Source organism: Monopterus albus, unplaced genomic scaffold (genome assembly GCF_001952655.1).
Source record: "Monopterus albus unplaced genomic scaffold, M_albus_1.0 scaffold77.1, whole genome shotgun sequence".
In the NCBI taxonomy this organism is placed as follows: Eukaryota; Metazoa; Chordata; class Actinopteri; order Synbranchiformes; family Synbranchidae; genus Monopterus; species Monopterus albus.
Window position 1 is genome coordinate 1,260,865 of NW_018127957.1, and position 14,632 is coordinate 1,275,496.

Genomic DNA, 14,632 nt, shown 5'->3' on the forward strand with positions numbered 1-14,632 from the left:
GGAGGAACTTGTCAATGATCTCAAGGCAGCTGGGACCATAGTCACCAAAAAAACAGTTGGTAACACACTACGCCGTGAAGGACTGAAATCCTGCTGTGCCCGCAAGGTCCCCCTGCTCAAGAAAGCACATCTACAGGCCCGTTTGAAGTTTGCCACTGAACATCTGACTGATTCAGAGGAAGACTGGGTGAAAGTGTTGTGGTCAGATGAGACCAAAATTGAGCTCTTTGGCATCAACTCAACACGCCGTGTTTGTCCCCACCGTCAAATATGGAGGTGGAAACATTATGCTTTGGGGGTGTTTTTCTGCCAAGGGGACAGGACAATTGCACCACATCAAAGGGAGGATGGATGGGGCCATGTACCGTCTAATCTTGGGTGAGAACCTCCTTCCCTTAGTCAGGGCATTGAAAATGGGTCGTGGTTGCGTATTCCAGCATGACAATGATCCAAAACACACGGCCAAGGCAACAAAGGATTGGCTCAAGAAGAAGCATATTAAGGTCATGGAGTGGCCTAGTCAGTCTCCAGACCTTAATCCCATAGAAAATCTGTGGAGGGAGCTGAAGGTTCCAGTTGCCAAACATCAGCCACGAAACATTAATGACTTGGAGAGAATCTGCAAAGAGGAGTGGGTCAAAATCCCCCGAGATGTGAGCAGACCTTGTGGCCAACTACAAGAAACGTCTGACCTCTGTGATTGCCAGAGACTTGGAGAATCAGTGCTAAGGTGCAAGTGACACTGTTCTGGTGGCACATGGTGCCCAAACTTCTCACAAAGGAACTTTGAACCCTGCAGTGTTATCCCTGTGATAACTAATTTTTCATACAAAGACGAGGCGAGAAATAGACTAAATATTCCTTAGTGACCCCCTATCTGTATTTATAAGCAGTACAACTAATATACCTTTTCTTCTTTTTTGCAATGAACTTTTGTATTGAATATTCATGTGGAAATATTAAAGGCTTTATTTGTCACATATTATATGATGTAACATTATGCATTAGTGAAATGCGGTGTAAGACTGTGCTCACAAGATAGTGAAAATTAAGAATGAGAAAAAGTATATAAATATGACTAGCCTACTATTGCTGCTCTCACCCTGTACAACGACTCTCCTCTGTGGCAGGAGTTGGGACTCCCCTGTTTTTTCTTACAACAGAGACTGCTCACCTGGACTTTTATCTGTTGGTAATCTTTCATATATTATACATATATTTAATGTAATGTAAAGCTGTTTTGATAAACATCTATGGATAATATTGCACTACTAATATCCACTGGACTTGCAGTAGTGTAATGGTCTTATACTTGTATAGCGCCTTTATATGCTTTTACAGCACACTTGTCATTCACCCATTCGCACTCCCAAATTCACACACCGGTGACATCACCGGGATTTAGGAAACGACCCGTTCTCCTGAGCCACAGCCGCCCCCGAGTGTAGTGTGTATATTTGAAATAATTATATTATCTTTGACTGAATAAGCCCAAAACGTTCAAAAAGACATAGACCAATTCAGCATTTTAAAATTCAAATTAAAATCACACACTTTCCTTGAATTTAACAAAAGGTTAATGAAATAATAGGTGAGAAGGGACAAAAGTTTTGGATCCGCCTGGCTGTAGCCACGATTGCCGGCTTTTCTTACCACTAAACAAAGTGTTTTAGCAATCAAACCGCATTCTTTACCAAACTTAAACGAAGACATATCCATTTGCTCCGACCTTCAGACAGCTCGTGTGGTCAGGTGGCTCCCGAGGTTTGTCGGTGGCGTGTTTCCTCTCGGTGGGGGAGTAAGAAGCGCGCATGCGCGAAGGTGTTTAATCTTTCTACCGAGTTAGCACGCAACACTTTTGACAACAAAGTTTTAACAAAGATGCTTTGAATATAATATTTTACGTATCTCTTGTAAATTCTTTTTCACCTGCTTCAGAAAGTTGCTTTTGGTTTATATTTGGGTCAAAGAGCAGTTGGTAAAACTAGTTCCGCGTTGCTTTCACTCTGTAGCCGCGACAAGTGTAAGAAGTAATCAGGGTACAGCGAGGCACAGGGAAAACACGTCTGTGTTTTGGATACATTTACATACAGTTTAACCAGGTACTACTAAAGGTGAGTATCCTTTGTACACCATAATATTTAGGTGTTTAATCTAGAACGAGTGGGAGTTAATTTACTTTCGTCAACAAAGCCAATACTGCAGCACAGGGACAGTAGCCACCTGTTTCTGGCTCTGACCTACTTTAGCTAGGTTAACTTGGTAGCAGCCAGGGATTGAAGGACCTGGTTTTGGCTGGTCAGTTTAGAAAAGGGAAATGCACAGGGAGACTGTCAAACACACTTGATACACGTTGTTACGTCTAACTTTCCTTTCCTTGTTGTGCCCTACCTGTGCCTGTCTGATGTTAGCCTGTTAGTATGCACCTATTGTTAACATAGTTAACGTTGTAGGGCGGCGGTGTTTAACCAGCAATACCTTACTGGTGACTTATTATGGCCGTGTTGGCTGTCTGTTTAATTGTTTTGTAAATCCTCTAACTTGGTACATTTACGTTTAAGGCGTAGCGGAATGCGCTACAATGATTGAAGGGGAAACTTAAGGTTGGCTTGCAGGGACGCAGCTCGCATTCCGTTGCATACCACACAGCCCGTGTGCGTGTTCCGACAAGCAGCCGGTGCTTTTAGCACTGACTGAGAGCAGTAATACACCCTCGAGCACAACACCGAGAAGACAAAGGGAGCTGCAACTTATTGTATATGTTCTAGATGGGCAGCATTGTAAGCAGGTCAGTCATGTTAATGTTCTGTTTGCACATAGTGAAGTTATTGTTGATGACTCTTCACTTGTCTCAGTCTAAATACATAAAGACTAGTGGCATTAGGGAATATAGCTGTGATACTGGTGGTGATGGGGTGTGTTGCACGGGATTGGCACTGATTTTCAGAGGATTCAAATGACACCCACGGCTTGTAACTGATGTTTTCTGTAGTACATACAGTAACCAGCTGTTTGTCTGGTGTTAAGTTTTACCCCGGAGAAAAAGGTCATCTGTGTGGTCCAATTAGTTGAGAGTTAAACAGTTACATTTAGCACTTTTAAATTACATTCTGTGTAAAATTAGGCGCATATCTTGACTGGATTAGCAGAGGTACTCTGTTTGTTTGAATGTGACATCTCCCACAAGTGAAGTCCTTTGCCCTTGAAGGCGGGTCCCACCATGTTAGTGGGTGGGACATGAGCCAAACTAAAAATTTAAAGTAAATGAAAATACATTTCTCTCTGCCAATGTGGGTAGTAGGACTTGTGTTTTAAGTAGTGATGTGTAGTTTTGATTGGTGGCCTGATACCAGAATCTGGTTGCAAAATGTGCCACAAGAGCAAAGATGGCAGCCCCCATATCTGTGATATTTTGGCATCACATTTGCACAGAGGCCGGAAGTGGTGATGTGTCATCTATTTTTATATACCGTTCTTCGAATAGAACTATATAGAAAACATAGATGTATTTAAATGACGTTGTTTAGGTTTTGAACATTGTGTGTATGTGATGTATGTGCCATTATCAGCTCGATGCTGACAGTGGCTCATTGAGATCCACAGATCTTGCTCCCAAACAAACTCCAGCTTGGGTCTTTATTTAATGATTGCCAAGTCTGCAGAATGAACTGATTGTGCTGCTCTCAGCTTTGCAGTACTTTGTCCCTTTTGTCTGATGAACTGAGAGTTTTTAATGGGCTAATTGGAAGCTTGTAGTGAATAAACAGGAGGGTTTAAAATGTATGAACTACTGTAACCTTGAAGTGCAAACAGCATTTCTATATTTTATTTGGATGACAAGAAATAAGCATATCCAATTAGCATGATATAAATTGACAGAGGCAGTTTGTAAACTTTTTTGTGGCTTCCCAGAGTGCACTTTGATTTACCAGTGGCTTGGTTACTTATGGTTAGGTTATAAAGGCATTGTTTGATACAATATGCACTCATCTGTGAAAACACTGGAAGAAATCTCACAGGTATGAGACTATTGCTGCATTCAAGATAAGGTAAGAGTAAGCAGAATGGTGGGTAAAGTGAATAAAAATGCATTTGAAAATCAAATGATTAGATTAGCCTGGTTGTTGTTTGATGGTGGGTGCTAGGATATTGAGACCACAGAAACATGGAAATCAGTATCCTAAAATATAAATACCTAACCACCTGCTCAGATTATGATGGTCTCTGAATGTATACCCTCATAGACGGCAGTGATTGTAAATCTTTTACAGTGTCGTAGTTTATTTCCTTTATTTACATTATGATGTAAAAATGCAGAGCCTCTTCATTTACAACCTGACAAACATGGACATTTGACATATTACTGTGTATTGGTATTGTTGTACAATGCATTCATACTGAGTTGTTGATCATGATGTGTGTCCTAAATAGTTCAAACATGACTCAAGGTACAGTATTGTGTGTGTGAACAGGTCATAGGCCTCACCTACATAAGAAATATAAAAAAGGTGTTGACCCGTGTGAAAGTCCTGAAATACCTCTCTTAGATCCTGTTACCAAACCTGAAAATCTGGCTGCCATTTTGCTAAGTGTGCTCCATTTTTTACAAGCTTTAATGCTGAGATACCACGTGGGCCTGATAGACAAAGAAATCCTTGGAAACAGTGACTTGAAACCAGACATATGCTAATCTGGAGACCGGGCTGCTGCTTCTCTATAAAATAACCACAGGACTGGGTGTGAACCTCACTGTTTGTACATGTTCACGTGGTGTCCTGAGATCTTCAGCATTACAGTGGGAAAACTGGATCAGCTGCTCTAGTTTGTCGGTTTCTGTGCTCACAAAGCGGTGCACATTAACTCACTCAGTGTTTGCTTTGCTGCCTGCCTGCAGCAGCTAGTTGTTGCCCTTTGGAGCTGCAGCTCGTCCAGGCTCAGTGCACTGGGAGGATATTTGAGAAAGGAATTGGGTTGCAGTGCTCTGAACTTTGTCTAGTGAATTATTTGTGAGTTACGTAAGTGCATATCAACTTCTCTCTCTTTCTGGGCAGGTTGTAAACAATCAATAATAAATAGATTAAGCCTTTTTAAATGGCAAGGAAACAATCAAATAGGGCATCATTGTTAATTAGCTCTGATATAATAGATATTGCACACTTGGTAGTGAATGTTTTGTTCCATGCAGAAAATATTAGCATGCAGTTGTGTTAGATAAGTTTTTTTACTTTGCCAGGAGCTCAGTTTCCTGATTTAAGTCACTTAGGATTTAACTATATTTGATCAGTCTTGAACCTTTGCAAGTCTTGTAGGCACCTCTCTGAATAATTAGCCCCGTACATGTATACGTAGTGATGTGGACAACCTGAGGGTAATATGTAGTGGGAACGTACACACTAGAGAAGTAGATTTTTAAATGATCAGTTGTGTACAGTATGGACATGTAGACCTGCATGCAGCTGTTGAGTGTTCAGTACTGTGTGTACATTTTATCCAAAGACTTGCCAAACCAGTTGGACTGAACCAAAGCTGACCAAGCAGAGGGTTGGCTGCTGTTTAAGAAAGCTTTTACTGCTTGCTTTAAACATTTGGGGCAGACTTGGTTCTGTAGATTGCGTGTCAGGTAATTCACAAATTTCAGTAGCATAACTGAATATTTTTTTTCAGTGGTGATCACTGTGTCTTTCCAAAAGGAATCAGGTAAAACCTTATCTAATCAAAAGTTTTTTTAAGAAGCCCAGCACAGCACCAAGAAGGAAGTTGGTTTTGTGTCCTCCTGTTTTATGTTCATGTCTGGTTGCATACTGTGTTTTACAGGAGCGCGATAATCACTTTGCTGCAAAGTTGTCCCACTGCAACTAGACATCACTGCCAAATTGCAAGAACAGCATTTGTGTGTTGGATCAAAGATTGATGATCTTCAGTAGAAGTAAGTTGGCATAACAAGGCAGCATGTTGGAGCTGAGCACATTAGCCTGTAGTACTGTTGTTTCATCATGATGACATTTTAAAGCTAAGTTCACAGAGAGCCTGTAGAACTACATCAGAACACCAGAAACTCTTGACCTAGACCATGTAATAAGAAGGTCAAATGTGTGCCTGTCAGGCCACGCTCTCCTTTTTCCTCTGCAGTGAACATGTTGTGCAGCCTATTCAGTCACACAGCTTGGGTTCTACCAGTTGTTGATGTTCCAAAGTGCAGCCTCATACTGCCGTTAAGACCCACCCCTGTTAGCATGATGATGTTTTTAACCATTTGCAGGCAGGGCCATCATTTGAATAGTTACAGTGGCGCTCTCATTGAGGGACGACACGTTGTTTTTATTTGTCAGTGTCAGCTGATCCTGATCTTGACACTATGATCAATCCCCTTGCCCAGCTGTTGTTGCCTGGATGTTAAAAAAAAAAGTGAATTTAAAACCAAGTAGTGTGAATGTTATTGCCCAGTGGCACCTGCAGGATTATATTTTATAGAATGCACAAGATTTGCCTACGGCAAATGTTTTTATTAGATGCTTTCACATTAAAGTTTATTTTTCATGTTTTTATGACATACTATGTTTTCTTGGTAGGCTAGTGGTTAAGGCCCGGGTTTGAGTCAGGGTTGCATCAGGAAGGGCATCTGGCGTAAAACACGTGCCAAATGTCAACATGTGAGTCGTCACTGTGACGATTTGCTGTGGCGACCCCTAAACGGGAAAAGCTGAAGTTACTTTCTTTCTTTCTTTCTTTCTTGTTATAACAGCATAGGCTATTTTGTCATCGTAACAACATGGGCTACTGTATTTTCTCATAATGTGCTCCAGCTGCTCTTTGAGAATCACTGATCTGACACACACACAATAATTAGTCCACAAAGTAACACATGAATGCAGCTCATGACTCTGATAAATAAAGAATACCCTGCACATGTCCAGATGACGTTACAGGCATTACTGAGAGCAGGTCACGTCAGTGTGTGGCTGCAAATTACAGTTACTTCTTGACCACTGCTGAAAAATGCAGTTAAAAAAGAACTCTTCATAAATTTTTCATAAAAAAATATAAAAATATATGCACTGTGCATTTTAGCTCATGCCTGCAAATTGTGCGTTATCCATCTTGGAAATCCATGTTTTAGTGCAAGCAAGTGAGGAGGAGAGACGAGACGGAGCGAACGAGCACGGTGATTCTTCTCACTTTGTGCTAATTGAACCTTTTCTCCCTGAAACGAGCTTTTGCAGGGTGGGATGTCCGTAAACGTCGCTTAAGTGTTGTTTAGTCAGCTACAAGCTTTGGCAGTTTCAAGTGAGGTGTTCAGTAAAGCATTGTTAATATTAGGGAGCTGGACTGGAATGGTAACTTTCAGTCTAGTGGGCATGAGGATTAAAAAGCTTTTAAAGTATCAAGTTATTTATTTGTATTAAGTTAGCCTACTGTTGTTCATCTATAAAACTTGTTTTTTTTACATTTGAAATCTTCATGTGCAAAAGTACTAGAACCAATACAACTATAATTAATACATTTTCCCTTCGTGAAGGTTATAATGCTCTATTTTGTTGGTGAAATGGTTTTAGAGGTGTGTTAATTCCCTTTCTCCATTTTAGTGTTGTTAGATTATATTTAGTTAATGTCTGCCAGTCTCCAGCCTGGGTTAGCTCATTCATCTGTGCCATATCCAATGTCACCCAGTTCAGCAGTGTGTTTCACTGATATGTTTATAGTTGTTTTTGAACAACAACGGGGATCTGTGGGACAGACAAATAAGATAATCCAGGGTGGAGACTGACAATTATTAACTGTGAGTAGAGAGAATTCACTGTTGGTATTAGTCTCTGTGTGGGGATGGTTGAGAAGCTGTAGAAAATGACCACCGTTATCCTTTAAAAATGTAATGTAAGTATTTTAATTATTTCATCAAAGTAATGTAACTTATTACTTTTGATTACGTTTCTAAAAAAAGCTTTAAACTGGGTAGTCAAGTCCCACATAAATTTAAACCAGGCAGTGTAATCCTCACAACTGTACACGACACGTATTACTGTCAAACTTTTAGTAAAGGTTCTTCAACATAACTTCAGTTACATAATATATTACTGTTGAAACATGTAGCCTAGTGAATGGGCACCAAGCAAAATGCTGATCTGATTTCAGAAGGAAACACTGTTGAATTTTCAGCACTGAAAATTGTTTGTCCGACTTCTAGCCTTGGGACTGACCGGGCTTTCCCACTATGTGGTTCTCACATCCTCTGACCATTCTTTGCTCTTCTTTCTTTTCTCCATGCTCAGTGTGGTCCACACGACGCAAAGGCTGAGTCAACTTTTTTCCATTTGAACAGTTTGCAAGTGTGATTTCTACAAGCCAGCACCTGTTGGCTGCTACAGGAACATCATATTACCAACCAATCTCTGTATGTGATTTGTCTAAACTAAAGGGCTTCAAACACAATACAGGTGAAAGGGCTGTACAGTATTGTTCGAGTGTGCCTCGGTCTTTAGATTTTGTTCCTGTGGGAAAGAACGTATTCCCATTCTCCTCAACATTCCATCATGACATTTGCTGAGCAGGGTTCAGATTGGATTTTCAGTTGGTTTGAGTTAATTAATCCATTAACAGAGCTTCTGTTCAGCTTCAGTCTGACCCCCACTAGAGGCAGAGAACATCAATTTTATCAGTCACTGATTGATTTACTGAGAAATGATGGAAAACTGGGGTCATTAGTGACTAGACTAACTGATGTGAGACTAACAAGTGAGCAAATTAAAAATCTCTTGTAATTAGACACTGCATTGTGATATAGTATTGAAAATTTGACTTTTTTTTAAAAATGGCAATTCTATTCAGTGATTAATTTGTTTCAGGTGCCTGCTGACTGCTGAGTTCTGGACACTGTGATGGAAAATCCTGGTAAGTAAAACAGCCTTTTTGCTTTTAAAATGCAAGTTAAAATTTGTAGTTTGTCAGGCTGTTGTTTTGGTTTTGTGCTGGATAAACATGTCAGCAAAAAAATCTAAATCTAAACACTTTTCTTCAGACCATATGTCAGGAATTGAAACATTCCATCACCATCTGATCTAGGCTAAAGGTTTTTATTTCAGTGTATGTGCCGACTATAGTGAGACCGATGTTATCTCAGCCATAGTATCATGATGACAGAAAATGGTGAGTCACCAAACACGGTGCGATACTGTGAGGATGTGTGTTAAGGAGCTGGCCCTGGGACACACTGTACTGTTGACACTGCAGCTATTTGATTGGCCCTCGCTGAGAGGACACACCTGTAGGTAGCAGAGCTGCTGGTTTCTCTCACTGCCACGTGCGGCTTTGTGTCAATATCGCCACAAACCTTGATCATCTAACAACCTCAGCGTATCACGAACACACACCCATTGCTCGGAGGATCTTTGTATACAGACTGAACTGTTGTAGTGCATTTGTGACATCTGTGGGAAATACCTGGGATGGCTGTGCAGTCCAAATATAATTGTGAGTAAACCCGCTTTCTGTTGATGAAATGTAGTATGTTGAAGATTTACATTTTAGTTGTATGCTTTTATAGTATTTTTGTTCAGGTCATTTAAACTGTTAGGCCACTTTCATGACTGGCAATATGTTTGTTTTTTTAAGAAGGTCACATCATGAAGGAGACAGTACTGAGAGCAAATTATCAGTTAGTTCATTGAAATTGCAAGATAAGACAGGGCATGGCTCGAAGAGCACTTTATAGACAACTGCGTCATGACAGGAACAGATTGAGCATGCTTGATCTACTCATCCCTGCCTACTGGTCAAACACTAAAAATAAAGACTTCCTCCTTGACTCTATCTTAAAAGCTGATGTGAAGCCGTGGCTATATTTAGTAGCTTTTCATGTTCTTTTATTTTGATGTGTAAGGGCAAAGTCTTCAGGCATGTTGGCTTGTTTCATTACATTGCATGTTTTGATGTCATGATGACATAGTATAATAGTATTTTTATTAGTCATCAAGTTGCTGTTTTTGTTCTCGGTTAAGTGTTTAAAAGCTTGCAGCTTTTTGGAAACAGTGGAAAAAAGATTTAATCGATGAGTCATCAGTTAGAATATGTCATCGGTTGTCGTCCTTGTTCATTTAACAATGATATCAAGGTATGTTGTGCTAATTTCTGTCACGTACCAAAAGAGGGGATGTTGCAATCCACATATTCCAGTGTCGGAGGTTTGCTTCAGTGCTGTAGCATTGATTGGACTGCAGAGGGAGCAACAGTTGTATGGCATTATACGAAGTGAGTGAGCGATGATGTATGGATAGTTTGCTCTTCTGTTGCTTACCCCCCCCCCACTTAAAATAAATATGCAGATGACAAAGAAATTGTTCAAAACAAATATTACTTTATTTTGTTTTGATTTTACCTTCTGGGGAAAAAAGTGCAATGAGGAAAGAAGCCAAAATACAAGATGGCTGGCCCTGCCATTGTAAACAGTGAAAACATAACATAACATAACAATTGCCCCTGGGCAATTATTTCGCCTTTATGGTCGTCGGGAAAGTAAGCTGTTTGGAAGCAGACGCTTCGCCATAAATCTGTTGTTGCGGAGTAAAACGACACTCCTTCCAGCTCCCTAGTGATCCTTTGGCGTGTATTGTTATATAGCTGAGGCAAGGCAACTTCAGAAAAATATTTGCGGCTTGGTAAAACATACCTGGTGTCCAAAACTTTCAGCATGTGATTAAACCCCGGATTTTCCACAGTGTATATATGGGCACCATATCTTTTGTGATATACATCGCGACAGATTCCGTGATCGCTTTCCATCGGGTCCCATTCTTATCATACGGGATACCATTTGTAAATGTTTGTAAGACTGTGGGTTGTTTTTTGGTGGGTGTACTTTGGCTCCCGCTGTCTCGTTCGTTTCGTAGGGCGTGACATCTCTCCTACTCAGCAGCATGCCTCTGTTTGAGGTGCTGCATTAAATTGGTTGTACTGCTACCTTTAGTAGCAACAGACTTTAAACACACTTTGCAGCGGGGTGTTGTTTGTTCTGCGTCTGACATGGCAAAACCGAACCAATAATCCATATTACTGATGACACCGTGCCTTTTTTCTGAACGAGTTCTTCCATGCTCACTGCCATGCTATCTCTATGGCAAACGCGCGGGCGGAGCCTACTTGGAACTACGGGAGCCGAGAGGGGAGTGTCGGCGGATGTTCAAGATAAAACCTATTTTCATTCAAACACACCGATGTAAACTACACATTCGAGTCAATCGATAAAATCGATTTATCGCCCAGCCCTATCTCTATGCAAGAAGGAGCCTGTGCAGCTCCCACACAGTGATTACATGTATCGTAATCACAAAGTGCTCGGACAGAAATCCCTGTTTCTGCTCTGCGTGGGGGAGTTTTTGAGCCTGAAGCCTCCAGACAAGTTTTGGCCTTGTGTCAGCTTAGGTGCTGTGTTTCAGTGTGTTACACAGAGAATTGGAGAGATAGCCTTTGTAAAATTAAAGAGCAGAGGTTTCCAGCAAAGAGTTCTGTAATTTTATTTTACATATTAAAAACATGATTTCTGTTTTTATTTCCAACACAAGTATTAAATATTTATCGTAATAAAAGCTTTCATAGCTACAGTACTAGTTACAGTTATGGCTGTAAAGTAGCCAGTTTAATCAAGTTCTTATCAGTTAGGGAAGTCATTTCATGGTTCAAAAGGACAACCCCTAGAGAGTCACAGAACACCTCTGCTGTGTCACTTCCTCTGCTGTGTTACTGAGCTCCATCTTGGCTGAGCTTACCTTCCACTTCTCAAGTTACCTCACCCTGCAGAGCCCGCCCCTCGCCCTTCAGGGAATAGTATTTTGTCAGTCTGTGAAATCGTGCTAGAGGGGCACCACACCACATTGCAAATCGCTCAAGGCTTGACGGCCAGACTGGTCAAACCTCAGCGCTTCGCCTGCTGCGAACTTTGCCCCCGAAAAATCCACTCTCAGGAATGAAAGGCATCTAAGACTACTGGATTACTTTATTGGTGTACCTTATTTATGAAGTCAGAGCTCTGAGAAAGGAGGGACCTAAGAGCAGAATGACTGAGTGTGTTTGTGTTTTAAAGTGAAAGAAGGAGGGAGAGACCAAAAACACAGGATGAGGGGAGGGGGAGGGTAAGGCAAGAGAGACTGAACGACACAGGTGAGCAGCCAAGACAGTGTGGAGTTACAGGAGCTCTGTGTCTGCTTGGAGAAGAGCGAGGTGACTTTGGGTTTTCCTCTGCTGCCACGGGCCTCAGGAGAGGCAGAGCCTAGTAGGCTGGTGGGGACGGGAGCTGTAGCATGGGACACAGTGCTAGCAGTGAGACAGTGGCCCAGCAACCAGCCCAACAGAACGCGGGTGAGTCTGAGACCAGAGGCTAAAAACTGAGTAGTTGCTGAGTAGTAACATACCTTTGGCTCATTATAGACAGGGGGATATGGCTTGACAGCCATGTTTTCATTTGTGAAAAATGTAAAAAACAAGAGGATGGTATGTATATATGATCAGGTGTTTTAAACCAGAGAGAATCTAGAAGGCAGCAGGCACAGACAGGTGTAGAAAAATGCATGCCAGTGGAATGTGGTGATTGTGAAATGCACGACCCACACAAAAGTCTCTCTGGGTGCACACAGCACTCAGTCTCCCTCTCGAAGTCTTTCTGAAAAACAAGATCTCGGGGTACAAGGCACCAGCTGACACCAACTCTCCCCATGTGCAACTGTGTTGCCAATATTTAAATGACTAACAGTAATAAAGCCCCTGAATCAGTTTAATAACCGCTTTAGGCATGGCCTTCTGTTTAAGTGCTGAGCTGTTCACTTATTATTTGTGGGATCAATATTTTACTGTTGGTGTTTTGCTGAAACTTTTTTCAGCTCTCTTACCTACATAAAACAAATAAGAACATTCTCTTCATTACATATTTGCTTTCTGTGCAAGATGTATTTTTGCCCATAGTGTGCTTTTCTATTATGTGTAGCTGGTGTCAGCATGCCCTGTGATTGGCATGAGTCATATGGACAGCTTGACTAGAGGAGTGCAGGGTATTGCATTCACACCAGCTGGTTAATGCAACATTCATTCTTTTATTAGTCCTTTAAGTTAGATTGGCTGACCATTTTTCAGAAGTTGATGTTGCCAATGTTTTGGCTTTATAAGTGCAGACCTGTAGCCTGTGTGTTAGTGTTAAGTCTGAGCATTCTAAGACTTTTTGGTCTTGACTGTCCTTCACCTCGTCTGTTGCGGGTTTGTGCCTTCACTTGTCTGGTGGTTTTTGAAAAGCAGCCATCTCAGATTGTCATGCTCCGTGGTCACCACATAACACTTCTTTTGCACCAGTGTTCTTCCAATTCACTGCCACCCCCCACTCCTCCCAGTTTAACACCCACTGGTGTCAGGAATAGCTGCGTGGGCCAATTCACTAACCTCTGTGTGCTTGTATTTAAGCATGGGATTTCATGCATATATGCAAAGGCCTGCTTTACTCCACACAGTGTGTTCCTAACATTCTTTGAAGACTGACTTTTCTTGGACATCTTTGGTTGAGTCCCAGATAGCCAGCACTTAAATGTGTGTTTTGGCAAATTATCTGTCCTGGTACTGCATCCATCCAACCATCCATAATCTATGCCACTTTTTCTTGAAGAGGGTTGTGGGGGGGCTGGACCCATTCTCAGCTGACATTGGGCGAGAGGAGGGGTCCACCCTGGACAGGTCGCCAGTCTATCACAGGGCTGACTTGTAGACAAACACCTACGGGCAATTTAGACCCCCTACTGCAGTTAATGATTACTTTCTTTATCAATTAATGTAATTATCAGTTATTTTCTGGATTTAATTAAGTAATTAACTAGATAATTTTGTCTGTTGAAAGTTAAAATGAGGAAAATGCCTCTTAAGATCTCCTGTAGCCCAGGGTGTCGTGGAGAATGGGTAAATAGCTTATCAAAGTAGATTAAAGCTGCCAAATAATTTCATGTGTTTCGCTAAACACTCCCAACTATGCCAAACAAAAACACGTGCTTTGACACACAAAAACAGTAGACAACTCAGGAAATCAACATCTAAACAGACCACTGAAAATATTGCTGACTAATGACAACGTATCAGACATGCTTTTGTCTGCTCCCAGAAGATCAGTGTGATGACAAAGAGACACTTAAAAAGGAGGTCTAGGCTGCAGAGTACACACCTCCTGTCCCATCTTGTGTTACATGTAGCAGTATTTGGGAAATGCTCTTATGTCATGTTCGTATCACCGATTGCCACTAATCTGCTAGTTGATTGTATGTGTTGCGTTCCCTAGTGAAGCCTCCACTGATGCAGAGCCCGGGTTGAACCCGAACATGTTTACACTGACAGTGAAAGTACAGATGTTTGGGTAGTTGCCCCCCTCTGACAAATAAAGGTGTCGTGTGTGTAGATATAAAAATATCTATGTGAGAAGTGCTGTGTAACATCTATCCATCCATCCATTTTCCTCCGCTTATCCGGAACCGGGTCACGGGGGCAGCAGTCTAAGCAAAGATGCCCAGACTTCCCTCTCTCCAGACACTTCCTCCAGCTCCTCCGGGGGAATGTCGAGGCGTTCTCAGGCCAGCCCAGAGACATAGTCCCTCCAGCGTGTCCTGGGTCTTCCCCGGGG

The 14,632-nt window shown here is 41.6% G+C and overlaps 1 protein-coding gene across 7 annotated transcripts in view; it reads left to right on the plus strand.

The window, feature by feature from the left end:
* The first annotated feature begins 1,732 nt into the window (after positions 1-1,732).
* Positions 1,733-14,632, plus strand: part of phactr4a (phosphatase and actin regulator 4a) — a 30,861-nt gene continuing 17,961 nt past the window's right edge. For 2 of the 7 annotated variants that reach the window (XM_020606403.1, XM_020606404.1), the window contains exon 1: positions 11,849-12,345. In XM_020606403.1, the coding sequence (XP_020462059.1) occupies positions 12,288-12,345 (58 nt within the window). In that variant the 5' untranslated portion in view covers positions 11,849-12,287. The other 5 variants (XM_020606407.1, XM_020606406.1, XM_020606409.1 and 2 more) reach the window with 5 other exon arrangements.